Here is an 18,247-nt window from a genome sequence, read left to right as displayed (position 1 = left end):
AAATTTGCCTACTGATTATATAGATCAAGTCATTTATATAGATTACGAATAGCAATGGTCCGAATACTGATCCCTGTGGTACCCGCTTGCTACGTTACTCCAGTTTGATGACTGGCCTCTAATAATTATAACTCTCTGCTTTCCATCTTGTAACCAGTTATGAATCCATGCTGCTACTTTACCATTTATTCCTACTGATTTAATCTTTAGATAATCTTTCATGCACAACTTTGTCAAATGCTTTTTGAAAATCTAAGCAGATTACCGGTATGTCCTATGCACTATCCTTGTCCACTCTAGTAGTCACTGCCTGAAAGAAATCTAGTAAATTAGTTAAACAAGATCTACCATTACTAAAGCCATGTTAGCTGTCTCCTATAATGTTGTTACTATATACATATTCCTACATTTTGGTCCTTATTATAGTTTCCATGATTTTACATAGGATTGATGTTAAACGTATAGGTCAGTAGTTCCCAAGGTCAAATTTGTCTCCCTTTTTTCTAAATTATGGGAACAACATTGCCAATTTTCCAGTGCAGTGGGATGGCTCCTTTCTTTATAGATTTGTTGAATATATAACATATTGGTTTAAAATTCTGTTCTCTAGTTTCCCTGAGGACTCCTAGACAGATTCCATTGGGCCCTGGGGATTTGTTTATTTTAAGTGCTGCTAGCTCCCTTAGTACTTCATTCTCTCTGATAACAAACTCTGGTAATGATGTTTGTGTCCATTCTTTTAACTTTGGTATATTGTATAAATCCATGTTTGTAAATACGTGTACAAAGTTTTGATTAAGTACATTGCGATTTGGTAGTCTTTAGTCACTAAATTACCACTGCGGTCACGTAAACTACTGACTTCCTCTTTCAGTTTCCTTTTAACATTAACATATTGAAAAAACCCTTTTGGATTAACCCTTCGCGGTCCATTTATTCAGCGCGTCTCAGGCGCGTCAGGTCCAATTTATTTTCACACGCGCAGTTTATTTTAGAAGTAAAAGTATTTTTTTTCACAGTAAAACAGGTTTAAAAGGCAATGCATATCAACAGGACACTCCGTACTGCATCTCCAGCCCTGCCCCACCCCTTGTTCACTGTATTTTTCACATACCTTTTCATAGTCGTGCATACCGATAAATCATCTCCTGATCACTCGTTTTATCACCAAACTCCTCAATAATGCGATCCAAGTCATTATTTAATTACTATAAATAAGGGTCCACTGTTGCCGTCGCCTCCAGAAGGTCCACTGTTGCCCTTGCCTGGGGTCGCTGCCATCTCCGCTTCGCCTGGGGTCGCTGCCAGCTCCGCTTCGCCTGGGGTCTCTGCCAGCCCTGCTTTGCCTCAGGAAATACTGTGGCTGGAGCCCCAAAAGGGGGAGCTGCCAGCTACGAAGAAGGGGGGAGAGGTCAGGAGACCACCTTCCCCTGCAGCACTTTCGCTGCAGGAAATTTGGTGGCCGGAACCCCACAAGAGGGAGCTACCAGCTACAGAGAAGGGGGGGGAAGGTCAGGAGACCACCCCCACAGACAGCCAGGCGGTTGCCTTGAGCCAGTCTGTGTGCGGTCAGCCTGGCCAATACAGCTGTTGGGGTGAGAGGAGGACCTCTCACTGTGGCTGCCACCCTTGGCCCATTACTGCCCCTGTTCCTGGGCCGGGACTCAAAACCGGGACTTTGGGCACTAAGGGAGGAGGTGGCCTTTTGAGACCATGTGTGCTCCGCACAAGGGGGGGCATGTGTGGCGGAGTGTCGTGTTTTTGATTTATTGTTTGGCAAGGACGAGCAAGATGCTGTCCGCCATGGTATTGTTTTGTGTTTATTATTGTTTTAAATACCTCGTGAGGATGCGTGACTGTCAGCTACTGATTGTTTAACTAGCTGACAGTCACGCAGACTTGGTAGACCTGTGCAGAATGTGACCGAGGGATAAAATAATAATTGATAGTTAGTTAGTCCCCCACAAATTATAAAAGATCTGCCGTTTTGGCTGCACTTGGTGGAGAGTGTTCGAGAGTGGACAACAAGTGAGGAGTTAGGAGGTAAAAACTAAAGTAAACAATTGCTATACGTGCTGGCTGAAAACCAGCACGATACTTGTTTGGTTCTGTTTGTTTGGCCAATGTGCCCTTTTGTTTTGTGTTTATTTAAATCTTTCATTTTTGTTATTATTTAATAAACATGCTGAGCGCCATTGCGCTTCAGTTTTGCCCCACCATTCCTTGTGTTGAGTCTGTGTTTCTGGTCTGATGTCACCCCTGCAATGCCATCCTGTTCACACTACTATTACCTGTTTCTGTTTAATTCACACACAAAATACTATAATTAAGCAAACAGTGGGCAAGTCATGCACCAGTAAAACAACCTGCTACTAAAGAAAATACTATTTGTCATAATTAGATTTGTTAAAAAGGTGGTTCCATTAAAATAACTGTACAATACTGCATGTGTTTGCTTCAACGGTGGCCATAGTATACATATTTAGCATAAACCTGTAAAAATGTAGCTCTCCCTATTACAGTGTTTTTTTGCTTTTTTAACCTAATTTTTTTTAGTTCAATATGTGTGGTGTACAAGGTCATTCTTCAGAGGTATTGCTGCCATGAAACACAGATGTAGAGAAAATAGTTTTTGTAATGATATTCTAAATGTAAACTACAACTGCATGCATGCTGTATGCAAATCTGCAAGATCGTGTTTTTCAGTTTATAATACAATATAATATAGATGTATATACCTAATTTCAATGCGTTTCTGTGTAGACTATAGGTCTCTAATAGCTAATTCTGCAAACCAGTAAAAACCTGCATGAAATTAACTAGAATAACCCCAGAGCAGGCAGCGCCAGGCTACGGAGGGCAAAGCATATCCACTTCTTTCCTGGAATTGTTAAGTCAAGATAATTTGGTACAAATACATCAAATAGAAGTGAATGTGCAATGACAATGAAGAATTATCCAACATGTAGTTGCATTACCATCAAACCATGCGACTTTCTATCCAATAAACTCAACTATGCTGTAAGCTAAACACTTAAATTACCCTTTACTACTTAATTATGGTGTTCATTAACAGTGATAAACCTAGAGAGTATAATAGTCCAATTTTAAATGATCTCTGAATTATACATTAGATTTATTTTAGAATGCATCAGACCAAACCTAAAAAGAATATTTCAACTATCACTTAACCACAAACCAGCCACATCTCTGCTAAGTGTTTCCCTCAGACTGCTATTACTAAAATTGACACAGTTGTGTGCAGACCCCAAATAGTATTGGTACCTAAGATACCAAAGGGCCCCTTATTTTTTATTTCAAAGTTTGTAGAAGTCACAGTGTGTTGGAGTACTTAATGCAATTTGAGTGCCATCCATAGCCAGTTACATTGAGATTACCTGCAATGGCATCAAAATCATATTTGATACATCTTTCAGATGGAAAACAACATGGGAGTATTGTATTTTCTAATTCTTGAAATTGTTAGTAAAATATGTTCTTAAAATGTACTAACTACAACATATACTAATTACAAATTGTTTGAGAACAGAGTCCTAATTCTCAATGACATATGTATTCTATTCCTGTCTCTAGCAGGTTCCCAGCAGCCAGACATTCAGCATTATGGTAACCTTGGAGGACCTGTGGTGAATCCCATTGCTCCGCCCTTCCAGGTGCAGCCCAGTTCTCCACATCTCAATGCGTCCTACCCACCCCCTCCATCCTACTGCAACCAGCCACCTCCTCCGTACGAGCAAGTGGTCAAATCTTCAGCGAAATAAGGAGCCAATAACTCTTATACACTTATTCTGCCTTCTTTTCTTTTCAATGGTAATATATTTCTAAGATGCAGCCTGTTTTTATTCAGGGAGGGTGAAATGATCAAGTCAGTGTCTGAGAAGAAGAAAAGACATCCACTATTGGATCATACGTATGGATTGATGTGAGGCTGCTGAGTGTCCTTGGTGAAATAATGATGGAATAACATCACACAGCAGGCCCAATTTGCTGTTGTACTTCTCGTGTCTCCAAAGTTTGAACCTCCCTACCATGGAAGCTGTATTGTTTTTTGTTTTAAGGGTCTTTCTTTCTTTATATATATATATATCTATATATCTATATATCTATATATCTATATATCTATATATATATATATATATATATAGTCGCAGACAAAAGTATTTGAGCAGTTAAAAAAACATGAGAAAAACCACACAAAGTGATTTCTATAATTTGTAATTGCTCTATTGAAAGATACACATTAGATAAATAAAACAACAAATTATTACATAACATGCATAAAATAAAAAATAACATGCAAAAACGAATTTCATACTTTGATGAAAGTATTTGGGCAATCAACACATTTCATATGAAACCCATTCATTGCTAATTATTGACAATTATCATGATTGAAAACCAACACCTGATGATAATTATAGAATAAATAAATACATAACCATCAAGTGCTGAAAAATAAATTGGAAATTTGTGATAAAAAAGCAATGAAAATGTTGCTGTACTCTTTAGTTTTAACCAATCTCAAAATGGCAGTGATACAACTAAACGTAAAAGGAGAAACTTCCATAAAAATAGCAGAAAGACTCGGTTTACCGAAAAGCACTGTGCGGGCTGTTATTGACAAATGCAGGAGAACAGGAACTACTGAAACTAGATAATGTGGAAGACCAGAAAGATGTCTGCAAAATCTGGAAGAAGAATCGTTCGAGCAGCCCGGCAAAATCCTGGGATTACTGCAAAAGATTTGACACAAAAATTGAGAGAAGATGGTGAAGAAATTCACAAGCAAACAATTCAACGATACCTTAACAAGGTGAATGTCCATGGGCAAAAACCAATAGAACTTTTTTCACCAAGAAAGCAACAATTTGTTTGTAGGAAGAGGAGAAGAATTGAAAAAAAAAGTTCATCATGCCCAGTGTTAAACATGGTGGAGGTTGTGTGATGGTATGGGCTTGTTTTTCTTCCTCAGGCACTGGCGACCTTTGTATTGTAGAAGGATCAGTGAATGCTGCAAAATATCAATACATTTTGCACTCTTATTTGTTCCCCAGTGCTAGAAGTCTTATTGGACGGAAGCTTGTATTCCAGCAGGATAATGACCTTAAGCATTCTGCAAAGTCTACAAAGGAATTTCTGAAAAAAAGGAAGATTACAGTTATGGATTGGCCATCTCAGTCCCCAAACTAAAATCCCATTGAGATGTTGTGGATTGTCTTGAAGGCTGATGTTGCAAAAAAAAAGAAACCAAAGTTGACTGCAGAAATCAAAGCTGTATGTGTTGAAGAATGGGCAAAAATATCTCTAGAAAGTACAAAAATACAAAATACAAAAAAAGACTGCAAGCTGTAAAGGAAGCAAAGGGTGGGTACACAAAATACTAATGTAAGGGTGCCCAAATACTTTTGTCAAAGTATGAAATTAGTTTTTGCATGTTATTTTTCATTTTATGCAAGTTATGTAATTTGTTATTTTATTATAAAGCTGAATCTCTAATTTATATATTTCAATAGAACAATTAAAATTATAGAAATTACTTTGTGCATTCTTTTTTTACGTATGTATGTGTATGTGTGTGTGTGTGTATATATATATATATATATATATATATATATATATATATATATATATATATATATATAACATTATTGACTGCCTTTCTGTAATTGAAAGCTGCTATTCACCCTTCAGCTTTCTTATTTATCCTGCTTGTATTTTTGGTAATGGTTTATGTGGGAAACTGAATCCAGGTAAATAGGATAATACCTGCCTCAGTAGTAGCCCACTGGCACCTTTTGGATTCACACTAGTAAAGATTTGTCTAATATAAGACACTGGCTGACTGGATAAATATTGTGTAGGGACATTACTGTATCTCTTGGTAAGAATACAAATATAAAACAAAAACATGGGAAGCTAGGAAAGATAGCATAACATGAGACTGATGCAGGGAGAACAGATCTGTCAAAAGGAATAAAATAATAATATAGAGAGTGATTTGCCATTGGCAGCTGACACCATACATTGTTATAGTGCTGCAGCTTTTAGTCAAAGTATTTGAATACTCAAGTAAAGAATAAAACACCTTCACTTGTTTACTTGCACCACAGCAGGCAGCAAGACCAGGAAGCACAAGCTGACTACTGCTACTGGATTACTGTTTGATTTTGTTACAATGAAAACATCTTTCTTCTGCTTGCCTGCTGAAAATTTCAGCAACAGCTGAAAAGGTCAAACAAAAAAGAAAAATAGTGCTGTCCTGATATTTATGATTTTTTTTTTTTATTTGCACTGGACACAAGACATACTGTTCATGAACTTAACAGAGTATCACTTAACTAGGATAAAACTTTTTTTTTTGTTATATTTAGGGATATGGCTGCTGTGGCACTAAAATATTTTAAACACACAGTTTAAAGAGGACTGAGAAGGTTGAATAATAATTATTTTACAGCTGTATTTATTTTGTGTTTTAAATGTGTACATTTGGTCTAAAATGCTTTAGTAATGGGGTTCTCAGTCATACTCCTATAGAATGTTAGACTAACCAATCAAATTGCAACTTGGGACCAAGCAGTTTTCCTATTTCTTGTAGTTGATTCCAGTAATGAATGGATATATTATATAGTTGAAACACACATACAGTACTGTGCAAAAGTTTTAGGCAGGTGTGAAAAAATGCTGTAAAGTAAGAATGCTTTCAAAAATAGACATGTTAATAGTTTATATTTATCAATTAACAAAATGCAAAGTGAGTGAACAAAAGAAAAATCTACATCAAATCAATATTTGGTGTGACCACCCTTTGCCTTCAAAACAGCATCAATTCTTCTAGGTACACTTGCACACAGTTTTTGAAGGAACTCGGCAGGTAGGTTGGCCCAAACATCTTAGAGAACTAACCACAGTTCTTCTGTGGATTTAGGCAGCCTCGTTTGCTTCTCTCTCTTCATGTAATCCCAGACAGACTCGATGATGTTGAGATCAGGGCTCTGTGGGGGCCATACCATCACTTCCAGGACTCCTTGTTCTTCTTTACGCTGAAGATAGTTCTTAAATGACTTTCGCTGTATGTTTGGGGTCGTTCTCATGCTGCAGAATAAATTTGGGGCCAATCAGATGCCTCCCTGATGGTATTGCATGATAGATAAGTATCTGCCTGTGCTTCTCAGCATTGAGGAGATCAGTCATTCTGACCAAATCCCCAACTCCATTTGCAGAAATGCAGCCCCAAACTTGCAAGGAACCTCCACCATGCATCACTGTTGCCTGCAGACACTCATTCGTGTACCGCTCTCCAGCCCTTCGGCGAACAAACTGCCTTCTGCTACAGCCAAATATTTCAAATTTTGACTCATCAGTCCAGAGCACCTGCTGCCATTTTTCTGCACCCCAGTTCCTGTGTTTTCGTGCATAGTTGAGTCGCTTGGCCTTGTTTCCACGTCGGAGGTATGGCTTTTTGGCCGCAAGTCTTCCATGAAGGCCACTTCTGACCAGACTTCTCCGGACAGTAGATGGGTTTACCAGGGTCCCACTGTTTTCTGCCAATTCTGAGCTGATGGCACTACTGGACATCTTCCGATTGCGAAGGGAAGTAAGCATGATGTGTCTTTCATCTGCTGCAGCAAGTTTCCTTGGCCGACCACTGCGTCTACGGTCCTCAACGTTGCCCGTTTCTTTGTGCTTCTTCAAAAGAGCTTGGACAGCACATCTGGAAACCCCTGTCTGCCTGGGAGAGACCTTGCTGATGCAGTATAACTGCCTTGTGTCTTGTTGCTGTGCTCAGTCTTGCCATGGTGTATGACTTTTGACAGTAAACTGTCTTCAGCAACCTCACCTTGTTAGCTGAGTTTGGCTGTTCCTCACCCAGTTTTATTCCTCCTACACAACTGTTTCTGTTTCAGTTAATGATTGTGTTTCAACCTACATATTGAATTGATGATCTTTAGCACCTGTTTGATATAATTGTTTAATCATACACCTGACTATATGCCTACAAAATCCCTGACTTTGTGCAAGCGTACCTAGAAGAATTGATGCTGTTTTGAAGGCAAAGGGTGGTCACACCAAATATGGATTTGATTTAGATTTTTCTTCTGTTCACTCACTTTGCATTTAGTTAATTGATAAATATAATCTATTAACATGTCTATTTTTGAAAGCATTCTTACTTTACAGCATTTTTTCACACCTGCCTAAAACTTTTGCACAGTACTGTACATTTAGTCAACATCCTTGAGAAGTACATGTATTTTCTCGCAGCCAGTGTCACCTTACTTATAAGGCACATACTTGAAATCCTAAGGTAATTACAATGTTGTTGCTTATACTACTCTCCCTGTCGTTCTGCACACTGTCAGCCCTTGTTAAAGATATAAAATAAGGTACCCGATCCAAAGCAAGTGCAAAATTTCCCAGAATATTTAATTAAAGTAAAAAAATATGAATCTTTTAAAAGTGACAAGAAGGGCTTCCTTCTTGTTGTGTGGAGTGCAGGATGCGCTTATAGCCTGGATGTCGCCGGTTCGAGTCCAGGCTATGCCACTGCCGACGGTACACGGGAGCTCCCAGGGGGCGGCGCACAATTGGCTGAGCGCCGCCTGGGGGGTGGTGGGCTTAGGTCAGCCAGGGTGTCCTCGGCTCATCGTGCACCAGCGACCCCTGTGGTCTGGCTAGGCACTTCCGGGTGACAAGAAATGACTTGGTTACTCTAGCAGCAGTTACATGAATGTTTTAAATTATTTTATTGTGGGCAAACTTTGCCCTCTAACTCAATGGACCATATTTAGAAGTAAGAACAAAGGCAAAGACTCAATCTCTTACAGGAATAAGACCATTTAATGGTATAAAACAAGAAACAACTCTTGACTGATCCTTCCTGTAACTAAGTTAACTGTTGAAACTTTTTTTGATGAGTAAAACAAAGTCTTTGCATTTGCTTTAGAATTAAGTCTTTTTTTTAAATAGTAAACCAGTGTTTCTGGCATGCATGTATTTTGAACTGCCTTACTTAAGGATAATTACCTTCAAAAGAACAGTACTTGCTTTTCTTTGTTTGTTTAACACCTTCCTTTAAAAAACTACAGGTGGGAATTCTAGGTGTAGCACTGTGCAGAGATGCCATTTGGTACTACAGTAAAACCCGAGTTACGAACACCAAACTTATGAACTGACCGGTCTACCGAACCCCCACTTTCAACTGGAAGTATGCAATCACTCAATCATGCGTGCAATGCAAACAGATAGACAAAATTACTGTACCAACAAATGTATTCAGAAAGGTGTGGCAGATTTCAAAGCAAGTATAGCAATTTTACTGGGAACATTTTAGTTTTAAACAAAGCACATGAGCAAGTGGCACAAATGCATTTTGTTTAAAAACAAACACAACGGTTTTCCTGGATGTTTAAATCTGTGTTTTCGATAGTTACAATTTCAATGCTAACTTCAGTTTAGCCTTTTTCCATTTATAGTACTGTTTTAAAGACTTTAGAACCATAACAATATGAGTATTGCATTGCTGTGCTGTATCCTTGTATTATTCTAACGATTGAGGGTGCAGACAGCAGGTGTACGCGTTTATTAAAAACATTGAAAACTAATAAAGTTACGGGCATTTCAGAATCGAACAAACTCCATTCCCAAGGGGTTCGTAACTCTGAGGTTGTACTGTACTTGCATTTATTTGTAATTAATGCGTGCTCAGTGAGTCCATATTGAACATTTTATGCTGAAACACCTGCCCAATTTTGTCGGTTTGCAATTACTAAAACCGTCAGTTCACAACAGCAAGGTTTGCTCTGTTTCTTAGAGCTTCTTAATTGTAAATTAAAAAAATAAAAATACATTTGCCTCTCTACGCTCAGCAGTTAGTCCTTCATTTTGTCCCCCTACTTTTTAACAAAGTCAGGTGCTTATGATTGATTGAGACAATTATTGGACTGCTCCTGACATTGATTAAAACACTGAATTGTTATACTGCTTTTAGAATGAAACACTCACTTATAGGTACCAAAACTGACTAAGTGTTATTGAATGAGAAAGTTTACTGGTCCAGAGCTTATCTATAAATATAAGTGCATATAATTTGGATTTTTGTTATTATAGTTAAATAAACTGGTCCTTGAAATGTATGTATGAACCCTGTATTTACGATATCTGCTTGAGATTGTATATGCTTTTTGCAGCTCAGGTTTTATAAAATGAATTTGTGAATTGGGTATACATGTAAAAGGTTTGATCAGTAACATTTAGAAAACTATGTTTGTTAACTAGTTTCATGTGTGATTTATCAGGTTGATCCATCTGGTAATTTCTGAATTTCTTTTTGTGTAAAGTCAAGTTAAAATTTGCTTCATAAAGTGGTCCAAAATGGCTGAGAATGCACCTGCGAGAATGTAGAACCCCAGAGCTTCAGGGGGCCTAGGCAGACCCCAGACCCCGGCCAAAAGATTGGTTTTGCCCCAGGAGTTTCAGTCAAAATGATCAGTGCCACTTTCACCCACGATTCTTGTTGTTTTTCTTTTTAAGTTATTGTACATGGAATAGGTTGCTATCCTTAATTTTAACTGTATGATCTATGCAATTCTAAATGAAACTGGATAGGCTTTAAGATTCTGTTGCACTAGTTAGGAATTCATTTGATGTTTATTCTGTGGTGTGGTACAGTATCATGTTTCATTATGTTGTTGCAGAAAAAAAACAGTTTAAATACACTTTCTTATTTTGAGATTAAATTTAAAAAATCCCTTAAAATGCAAATCAGTGTAGGCATCTTCTTACTAATAAGAGAATTGTCTTTTCAGATGTGTTTCATTATTATTATTTAGTAGACACTTTTATCCAAAGCAACTTACAGAGACTTGGGGGTGAACTATGCCTCACAATTGCTACTGCGGTTTTATGTCTTATCCGAAGGACGGAGCACAAGGAGGTTAAGTGACTTGCTCAGGGTCACACACAGTGAGTCAGTGGCTGAGCTGGGATTGAACCTGGAACCTCCTGGTAATAAGCCCCTTTCTCTAACCACTGGACCACCAAGCCTCAGATCTGGACACTCTAACATTACATGGTCTATTTTAATGATCTAAATACCGTCATCTGATTTTATGTGTACTTTAAATTACTGTATTTTTATTACATACAGTACAGTCATTAAATGGGTCAATAAATGACCGCTGATGGAAAACACCAGCAGGATTTAAATAAGGAGTTAATACAGTATAGTGACGCTATTAATATCATCCACTGTTTAGGTCATTAAAACAACCCCTCACAAGTGAAATAATTCTTGTGTGCATTTTTGAAGAAGCAAAACATCATTACTTTCATGAAAGTGATTCTTTTAAACTAGAAAATGCAATGCATTGTAACACTTACTGTATATTACACATACTCTACCAGCAAATGGAGGAGAGTCTGGTGGTTTGAGGGGATATAAGCAAAAGGTTTAGTCGTTTAATATACAACACCCATCCTCAATTTTCAGATACTGCACATTTTTACGATTCAGTTATAGTGACTGTATCATGTACTCGATTTGTGGACAAGTGGAACATTTGGCCATGAAAATTAGTAAAAAAAAAAAAAAAAAAAAAAATGAAAACAATCAGGTGACCACACTAATATTTTGTTCAGTTAGACCTGAATTGAGATAAATACAGGAAATATGGGCCTTTTTTTTTTTTGAAGGCACATTTTAACCAAACTATTTATGTAATGGTTTGGACAAACCAAACAATTGTTTTGATTGTAAGCAATTACATTACCATGAATTAAGATTAGTCTTACACATGACAATTAGTATTAACACCCTTATTGGACGGTTCTCACAGTGGCAGCATCATGTTATATACTTATTTGTTTTATTGCTCACACATAAACAGAATGTAATATTAATAATTCCTATGGTTGCCGTTATTTGTAATACCTAATTCACTGTTATTGTTTACAAGACAACATTCCATCCGAGATTGTTTATGTATTTATTTTTAGTTAATATTACCTTACAGAATAAAGCCATTTTATAAGTGCCAGAACACTCTCCTGGGTGTGCAGTAAGACTTGTTTTATGACCGTGTGTCTCACATCATACAGTACCCAGAAGTGAAGTACAATACTCTAGATCTTTCACCCTGGAGTGTGTTACAGCTTAATTCCACAATATAAAACAAGCAAGTCCTCAGAACATTGATTGAACAGCTCCTTCATGCAAGTTGTTTCTTGCTAGTTTTATATCATTACATTGTTTCATTTCTTGCCTTTGAACTTTCTTCAATGAACGTTCATTTAAACACGATCCTGATTGTTTTGATATTTTTATTCACACATTATTCACCACAAATCATACAGGAATTAATTTCTCAGTTTGTAACTGGGAGAGCACACCAGAAGAGTTTCTATTAAACATTGCACAGGTGTTGTTGTCTAGCCATCTAGCCATCAACAGTCCAAAGCACCTTTGAACATTGTTCCATAGTCCAATTTCTGTGTTCTTGTGCATATTGTAGCCTTTTAGTCTTGTTCCCCTTTCTTAACAGAGGTATTCTTACTGCAACACATCCTTTAAGTCCTGATTTCAAGAGTGACCTTCGTACTGTTGATGGACAATGACACCTGTGCCTTCTGCCAGTTCTGTTGTCAATTCAATGCTTGTCTTCTTTCTATTCCTTAAGGATATTATCTTAAAGTATTGCTCATCTTTGTTAGACAGCTTTTTGGGTCTTCCAGTCCTGGGTTTGTCAATTACAGATGATGTTTCTCTGTACTTGTTGATTATTCTTCGTATATCACATGTTCGCATTTGTGCGAGATTCAGGGGGCGGGCGTTGGGGCTGCTTAATTAATGTCTATCATTATTAACTCTCTATTTAAAGCACAATCTTACGCACTTCCCCGGTCTAGTGTTTTCCTTTTGTAACAAACGCTCAGACGCCGATATTCGTGCTTCAGCTTAACGTCGCTATATCCAAACTTTGTTGCCTCGCTCCTTTCACTGCAGGTCACTTCTATGCACAGCGCTGCCAAGATATTATCAATCATTTTCCTACCTGCTCCGGTTATTCTCATCATTCAGCTTCTCTATTTTGCTGCAGGAGCTCCAACGTTAGTCCTTCCTGCAACCACCCAGTCTCCAGCCCAGCAACAGTGCCATTCAAAGCGCAGCTCCATTACTCAACTTTCTCAGAGTCTTCATTAGAAAAAACTGGCCCTCCGCTAAACTTTCAAAGCTCCGCCGACAAGACATCGTCTTTCCTTTGTCAGTGATTTCCTTGCCTTAGCTCCATTTAAATCTACCACAAAGCTTTGTCTGCTGAATCTCTCTTTACTCCTCGCCTGAATCTGTACCGTCTACTTCTAATGCAGACCTCTCTCAGCAACCAGACTTGCTGCTCCGGCATTACAGAGATCAAAACTTTGCCGCCAGCAGGCTCAGTCTCAGGAGCAGCTGTTTTATAAGGATTGGCCACTCATCTAACTTTTAAAAACCCTGCCCGGCGACAATGTCAACCTGGCTGGAAGCAGTATGGCGTTCTTCAATATGTTATTGTACTTTATATCTGCCTGTTCCTCAAGCATGTTTACGCAAACTCTCTCGCTCAGAGCTTCAGGACAGGCCGGCAGCACCGCCCTCCTCTCCAGCAAAACAGGTCCCACCCTTCAGCTTCATAAACAACATTTTCGAAGACATGAAGCCCCTCATTCACCCCATCGCCGCCTTAATCACTTCAATTAGTACACGGCTCAACGACATGGACAAACAGGTCGCTTCCAACACTGCAGCAATCTCTATCAAGCCCAGTATTTGCCACTCCAGTCCAGTCAACATATATATATATATATATATATATATATATATATATATATATATATATATATATATATATACAGTATATGTTAGAACTTTCAATCTAACAAGCAGATTAAGAATGTTCCACTAAAAGCAAATCCAGAGAGGTAACTGTGACAGGGTACTCGTGTGTGGGTAACCACTGATATGCAGGACAGAGAGACATGGGAGCTGAAACGCCGTTCAGGCGCGCAGGATCTATTAACACAAAACAGAAAGTAAACAAGCGGGTCATGTGACGCTACCTGCGATGGTAACGCACAGAGGACACATACAGCAAGCTGTACAAAAGGCAAAATAAAACATGCACAAAAACTACAAATAAAAGGTGCCACACAAGGTGAGCGCTAGCCTTATTAACGAGGCATCCCGCTCCAGGAACCTGCTACACCACATTACCCTTACTATACGTTACTTGGTATCAATATCCCCTAAACTAACCTACTTATGAGCCGGTATTCTTATGGCAACTCCTGCTTCTTCATATGGCCGCGGCTGGGCACTGCCTTCACAAGCACAGTGTTGCAGTTTAAGAGTTGCGTAGCTGTAGTTCCTGCAGAGTGGAAGATCTCCTCCTGAGTGTACGTAGCGCCCCCTCTTTTTTTAGCCATGCGGTGCAGTCGCCCACAACGATCTCCACCAGATGCTTTTATGTTGACAGATACTGAGTCAAGACCCTCTCAACCAAACCTAACAGGCAGCAAGTCTCAATTGAGCGCCCGTCTGTAAACAATAATCAAACAAAACAACTCCAAAAAGCACACAAAACAAACCTGTTTCCACCTATAAATTACTCAAAACACTAATTTCCCCATGTGCAGGTCAATCGCCCTGCTACAGTGACTTAGAAAATGTTACAGCTTTTTTTTTTTTCATTGCAATTTCAAAATGTTTTTTGTCTAAACCTTTGCTAAGGATTCCTGATTCAGCACCCTACTTTAAAGTGCAAGCACTAGGAAATAGAAAGTAAAATGACAAGAAAAATAGGTTAGCCATATAAATGTTAACAGCCCAATGTCAAGAGAAAATCCAAATTCAGTTTCCCTTAAAAAAAAAATGCTAACCCAAGCCAGATCAACCAAGAAACTTTGACCACTTCAGAAACTGAAGTTCTCTACAACTGCTTTGATGAATGCTACTCAGAGTATACGATATTCATCAGGCAATACAATAACCACTATTTGAACAACAATACCGATTCTAAATCAAATCATACAAATTCACGTTTTATTTGTGCATTGAACTTGACGTAACATTTAATTGGTAATGCATGTGTCTTGCATGTGACTTTTAGGCTACCCCCTTGATCAGTGCTGCCACATTTGGCTTGTTTTGAAAGCATCTAGCGGGTGAATGTTGTCTTTGGTGGTTTGGTTAATTTTAGACTATTTTTTATCATGCATGTTTGTTTTCTGTTCCTTTTTAAAAAAAAAAAAAAACTAAAAAACAGCAGTTCTGGTACTGTAAGTTGTGAGAAAAAAACAAGCAAAACAGCTACTTAAATAAATAGGTTACATTACGTACCAGTATTTTTTTAAATTTGAAATAAATGTGTAGCACTTATTTATGCTTTTGTAATATATAAAAAAATCTTAAAAGAAAGGTCAGTCGTTTATTCCAAACCCTGGGTTTCTGCACTGACTGATATATAAAGCAGCTTTCAACCCGTGTTTATACAGTTATAGGATACACTTTTGAAAAACATGTTTAGTATCAAATGAAAATAAATGCATTATTTATAATAAAATCAATGTTTTTAGTGAATTTTAATTGGCTTTCAAACAGCACTGTTTTTCTATTTCTCAAATTGGGAGCACATGCACATCTTGTTACTGGGCATTTCATATGAGAGTTTAATTTGTCATATTACATTCTAATACTTTAAATTCCATAAAAATGACAAAAAGCACAGTTTATATATGCAGATTTATTTCGGTAGCAAAAAATCAACATCAGCATCATTCGGTGTTGAATTCCAATATGTATCGCAATATATCACAACATTGTCTTCAGTATTGCAATATATTGCAATACAGATCCTCAGTCCCAATACCCACCCATATTCAACACTAAGACAGTCCAATTAGGATTTCTTTTTTTGATTTTGGTAGATGGTGCCTGGAAGAATGTTTTTAACCCCCAGCATGTTTTAACCTGTCTAATATGTTTTAATTCACTGTTTTCAGATACAAGATTTAAAAACTACACAATAAATTACTGTAGCTCTGCTCCATTCTCCAATTAGCCTAAATCTCTCCAGATTTGTACAATCTCTTGGTGCTATTTCCCCACAGTATGGTCTGATTATGTTAGCCCTTTCAAAACGTGCACACATTAAACACACACAATAACACATCTCAAAACAACAGCCGCATTACATTTACACAATTAGAAGACCCACAAGTTGACCTACTGACCATTGGTAACAAACTTTAGAACAGAATGAATTCAACCATAGCAAAGTAACAGTATCAGGAACCCAGAAATGTTCCAGTATGTTAAGAATCCTGGAAAATATAGCTTAAATCAGGAAGGACAAGGATACTTTTTCTAGCACTATTTATCAAATCAGAGATATCCACTGTCCTATAGAAAACAATTTTGTGGTCATCCCAATTAACAGCAGGGCCCGCAGCAGCTATACTAGCTTGCACACAGAATCTTTACTAGTGACCATTTACCAATACTCATTACTGTGGGCAGCATTTTTGAATGGGGTTATCTCAACTTCAGTCAAGGTTGTGTTGCAATACTACTGTACCTGAAGATCTTTGACTGATGGTGAAAGATGCCAATGCTGCTATTCATCAATCTTGCGGGTGGGGTATAATGTGTTATCTATCTGACCAGGTGTCAGGAATGGTTTTAAGAGCACAGAGCGCCTGCCAGATTCCTGGATCTTAATCCAATTGAAGCTTCTGCTGTATATGCCAGTATCCATGGTGCTCTGTTAAAGATCAAATGATCAACTACAATCATCTAGATTATATCTACTTTAAATAAAAACATAAAATAAAATAAAAAAAATAGATATATGCTGACCCCCCTACCCATTATTTCTCTAACCACACCTGTTTATTTTGGCAATTTTGATACACAATTAAATTGAAAACAAAACGGGCTGTACTAATAGAGTCTAACATACTATATATATATATATATATTTTTTGAACATATAGACTGAAATTTGTACTGTATCTTCACACTGGCACATCCCAACAATTAAGTTCTGCTTTCTCCATGCACAAAAAAAGACAACAATGAAAGGAGTGGATCTCACAAATTAAGGAACTTGCTACGAACAGGAACACAGACACTGTACATCCACTGACAACAGCATTAGAAGCATGCAGATACTTAGTTTTTGTTTCCGAGTTACATGGGCTTGTTACTGCTAGGATTTATAGCCAGAAGGCTTCTTCGTATGTCCATGTCCATGCCTGTGGTCCTTGGGAAGCGCTCATAGTTTTGTTCTAGAAGTTGGCATTTGAGGCACTAAGCTGTCTAACCGCCCTTTGGGTAAATCATTTATTCCTCCACTGGTCAAAGTTCAAATGCTGGGAAGCGAGATGTTTCTGGGTTTAACAGGTCGGAAAGATAATGAATAGCTCCAGCCATACCTGCAAAATAATAAATATCATAAAAAAAAAAAAAAATTATATTGAAAATATATATTTTATATTTTATATATTATTTCTTAGCACCCTCCTTAGTAAACCAGCCATTGTCATTTATCTTGCTGGTTGTTTCCCTACAATGTTCCTGTTTATTTCTTACTTGTTTGTCATTGGGGGAGTTTCCATGTGTGGTTATTTACACATGAAGTGGCGATGTTCATGCACATTTCGGAGAACAGCTCGAGAGGATCAGGTCTGTGGCTGAAAATAACGGCCAAATAGAGGGACAGGGTCAATCTCATTTACTCATGAGCATGACATAAAACACGGGAAATCCACGCCCATGTTCACATGGAAATCTGCATTTCATGTGAAAACATCCACTGCTCCCATTCCAGACAGCCTTGGAGCATACATGGAAGGTGTCTGGCACAGATCTCTGTAATCCTACGTCTCCGCTGGTTTTCAGCCATGGTGATCTGGAATAGCTGGGTTGGACGCAGTTGCTATATACCTCTGGGTTAATTATTTTTGGGTAACAGCAGTCGCCCTAACATTGTCTGCATTTTATAACAACCAGGCACGAGGCACTTACAAATCACAGCTTTATTACATGAGCTTAACACTGTGCTTTAAACAGGCACAAGATGTCACCTGACAAATGTGGATTTCCACGTGAGATTCTCTCGTGTATCTGTTCTCTGTGCATGGAAACCACATTTTCCTGAGCTGTCCACCTAAATCCACCTCCGCAGTAGGA

At 38.0% G+C, this 18,247-nt stretch overlaps 2 protein-coding genes across 4 annotated transcripts in view; one reads left to right on the top strand and one right to left on the bottom strand.

The window, feature by feature from the left end:
- The window catches only part of vopp1b (VOPP1 WW domain binding protein b), a 94,801-nt gene extending 90,700 nt beyond the window's left edge, over positions 1-4,101 (top strand). For 2 of the 3 annotated variants that reach the window (XM_034059188.3, XM_059014427.1), the window contains exon 5: positions 3,595-4,101. In XM_034059188.3, coding sequence (XP_033915079.3) covers positions 3,595-3,782 — 188 coding nt within the window. In that variant the 3' untranslated portion in view covers positions 3,783-4,101. The remainder of the gene's footprint in view (positions 1-3,594) is intronic. The other variant, XM_034059189.3, reaches the window with a different exon arrangement.
- An 11,681-nt stretch (positions 4,102-15,782) lies between these two features.
- Positions 15,783-18,247, bottom strand: part of LOC117394855 (lanC-like protein 2) — a 43,526-nt gene continuing 41,061 nt past the window's right edge. Inside the window, exon 10 of the mRNA XM_059014389.1 lies at positions 15,783-17,490. Within this exon, the coding sequence (XP_058870372.1) occupies positions 17,414-17,490 (77 nt within the window). The 3' untranslated portion in view covers positions 15,783-17,413. The remainder of the gene's footprint in view (positions 17,491-18,247) is intronic.

Source organism: Acipenser ruthenus, chromosome 3, assembly GCF_902713425.1.
Source record: "Acipenser ruthenus chromosome 3, fAciRut3.2 maternal haplotype, whole genome shotgun sequence".
Taxonomy (NCBI): Eukaryota; Metazoa; Chordata; class Actinopteri; order Acipenseriformes; family Acipenseridae; genus Acipenser; species Acipenser ruthenus.
The sequence above is the reverse complement of the archived record's forward strand: the minus strand, read 5'-3'. Positions and strand labels throughout refer to the sequence as shown.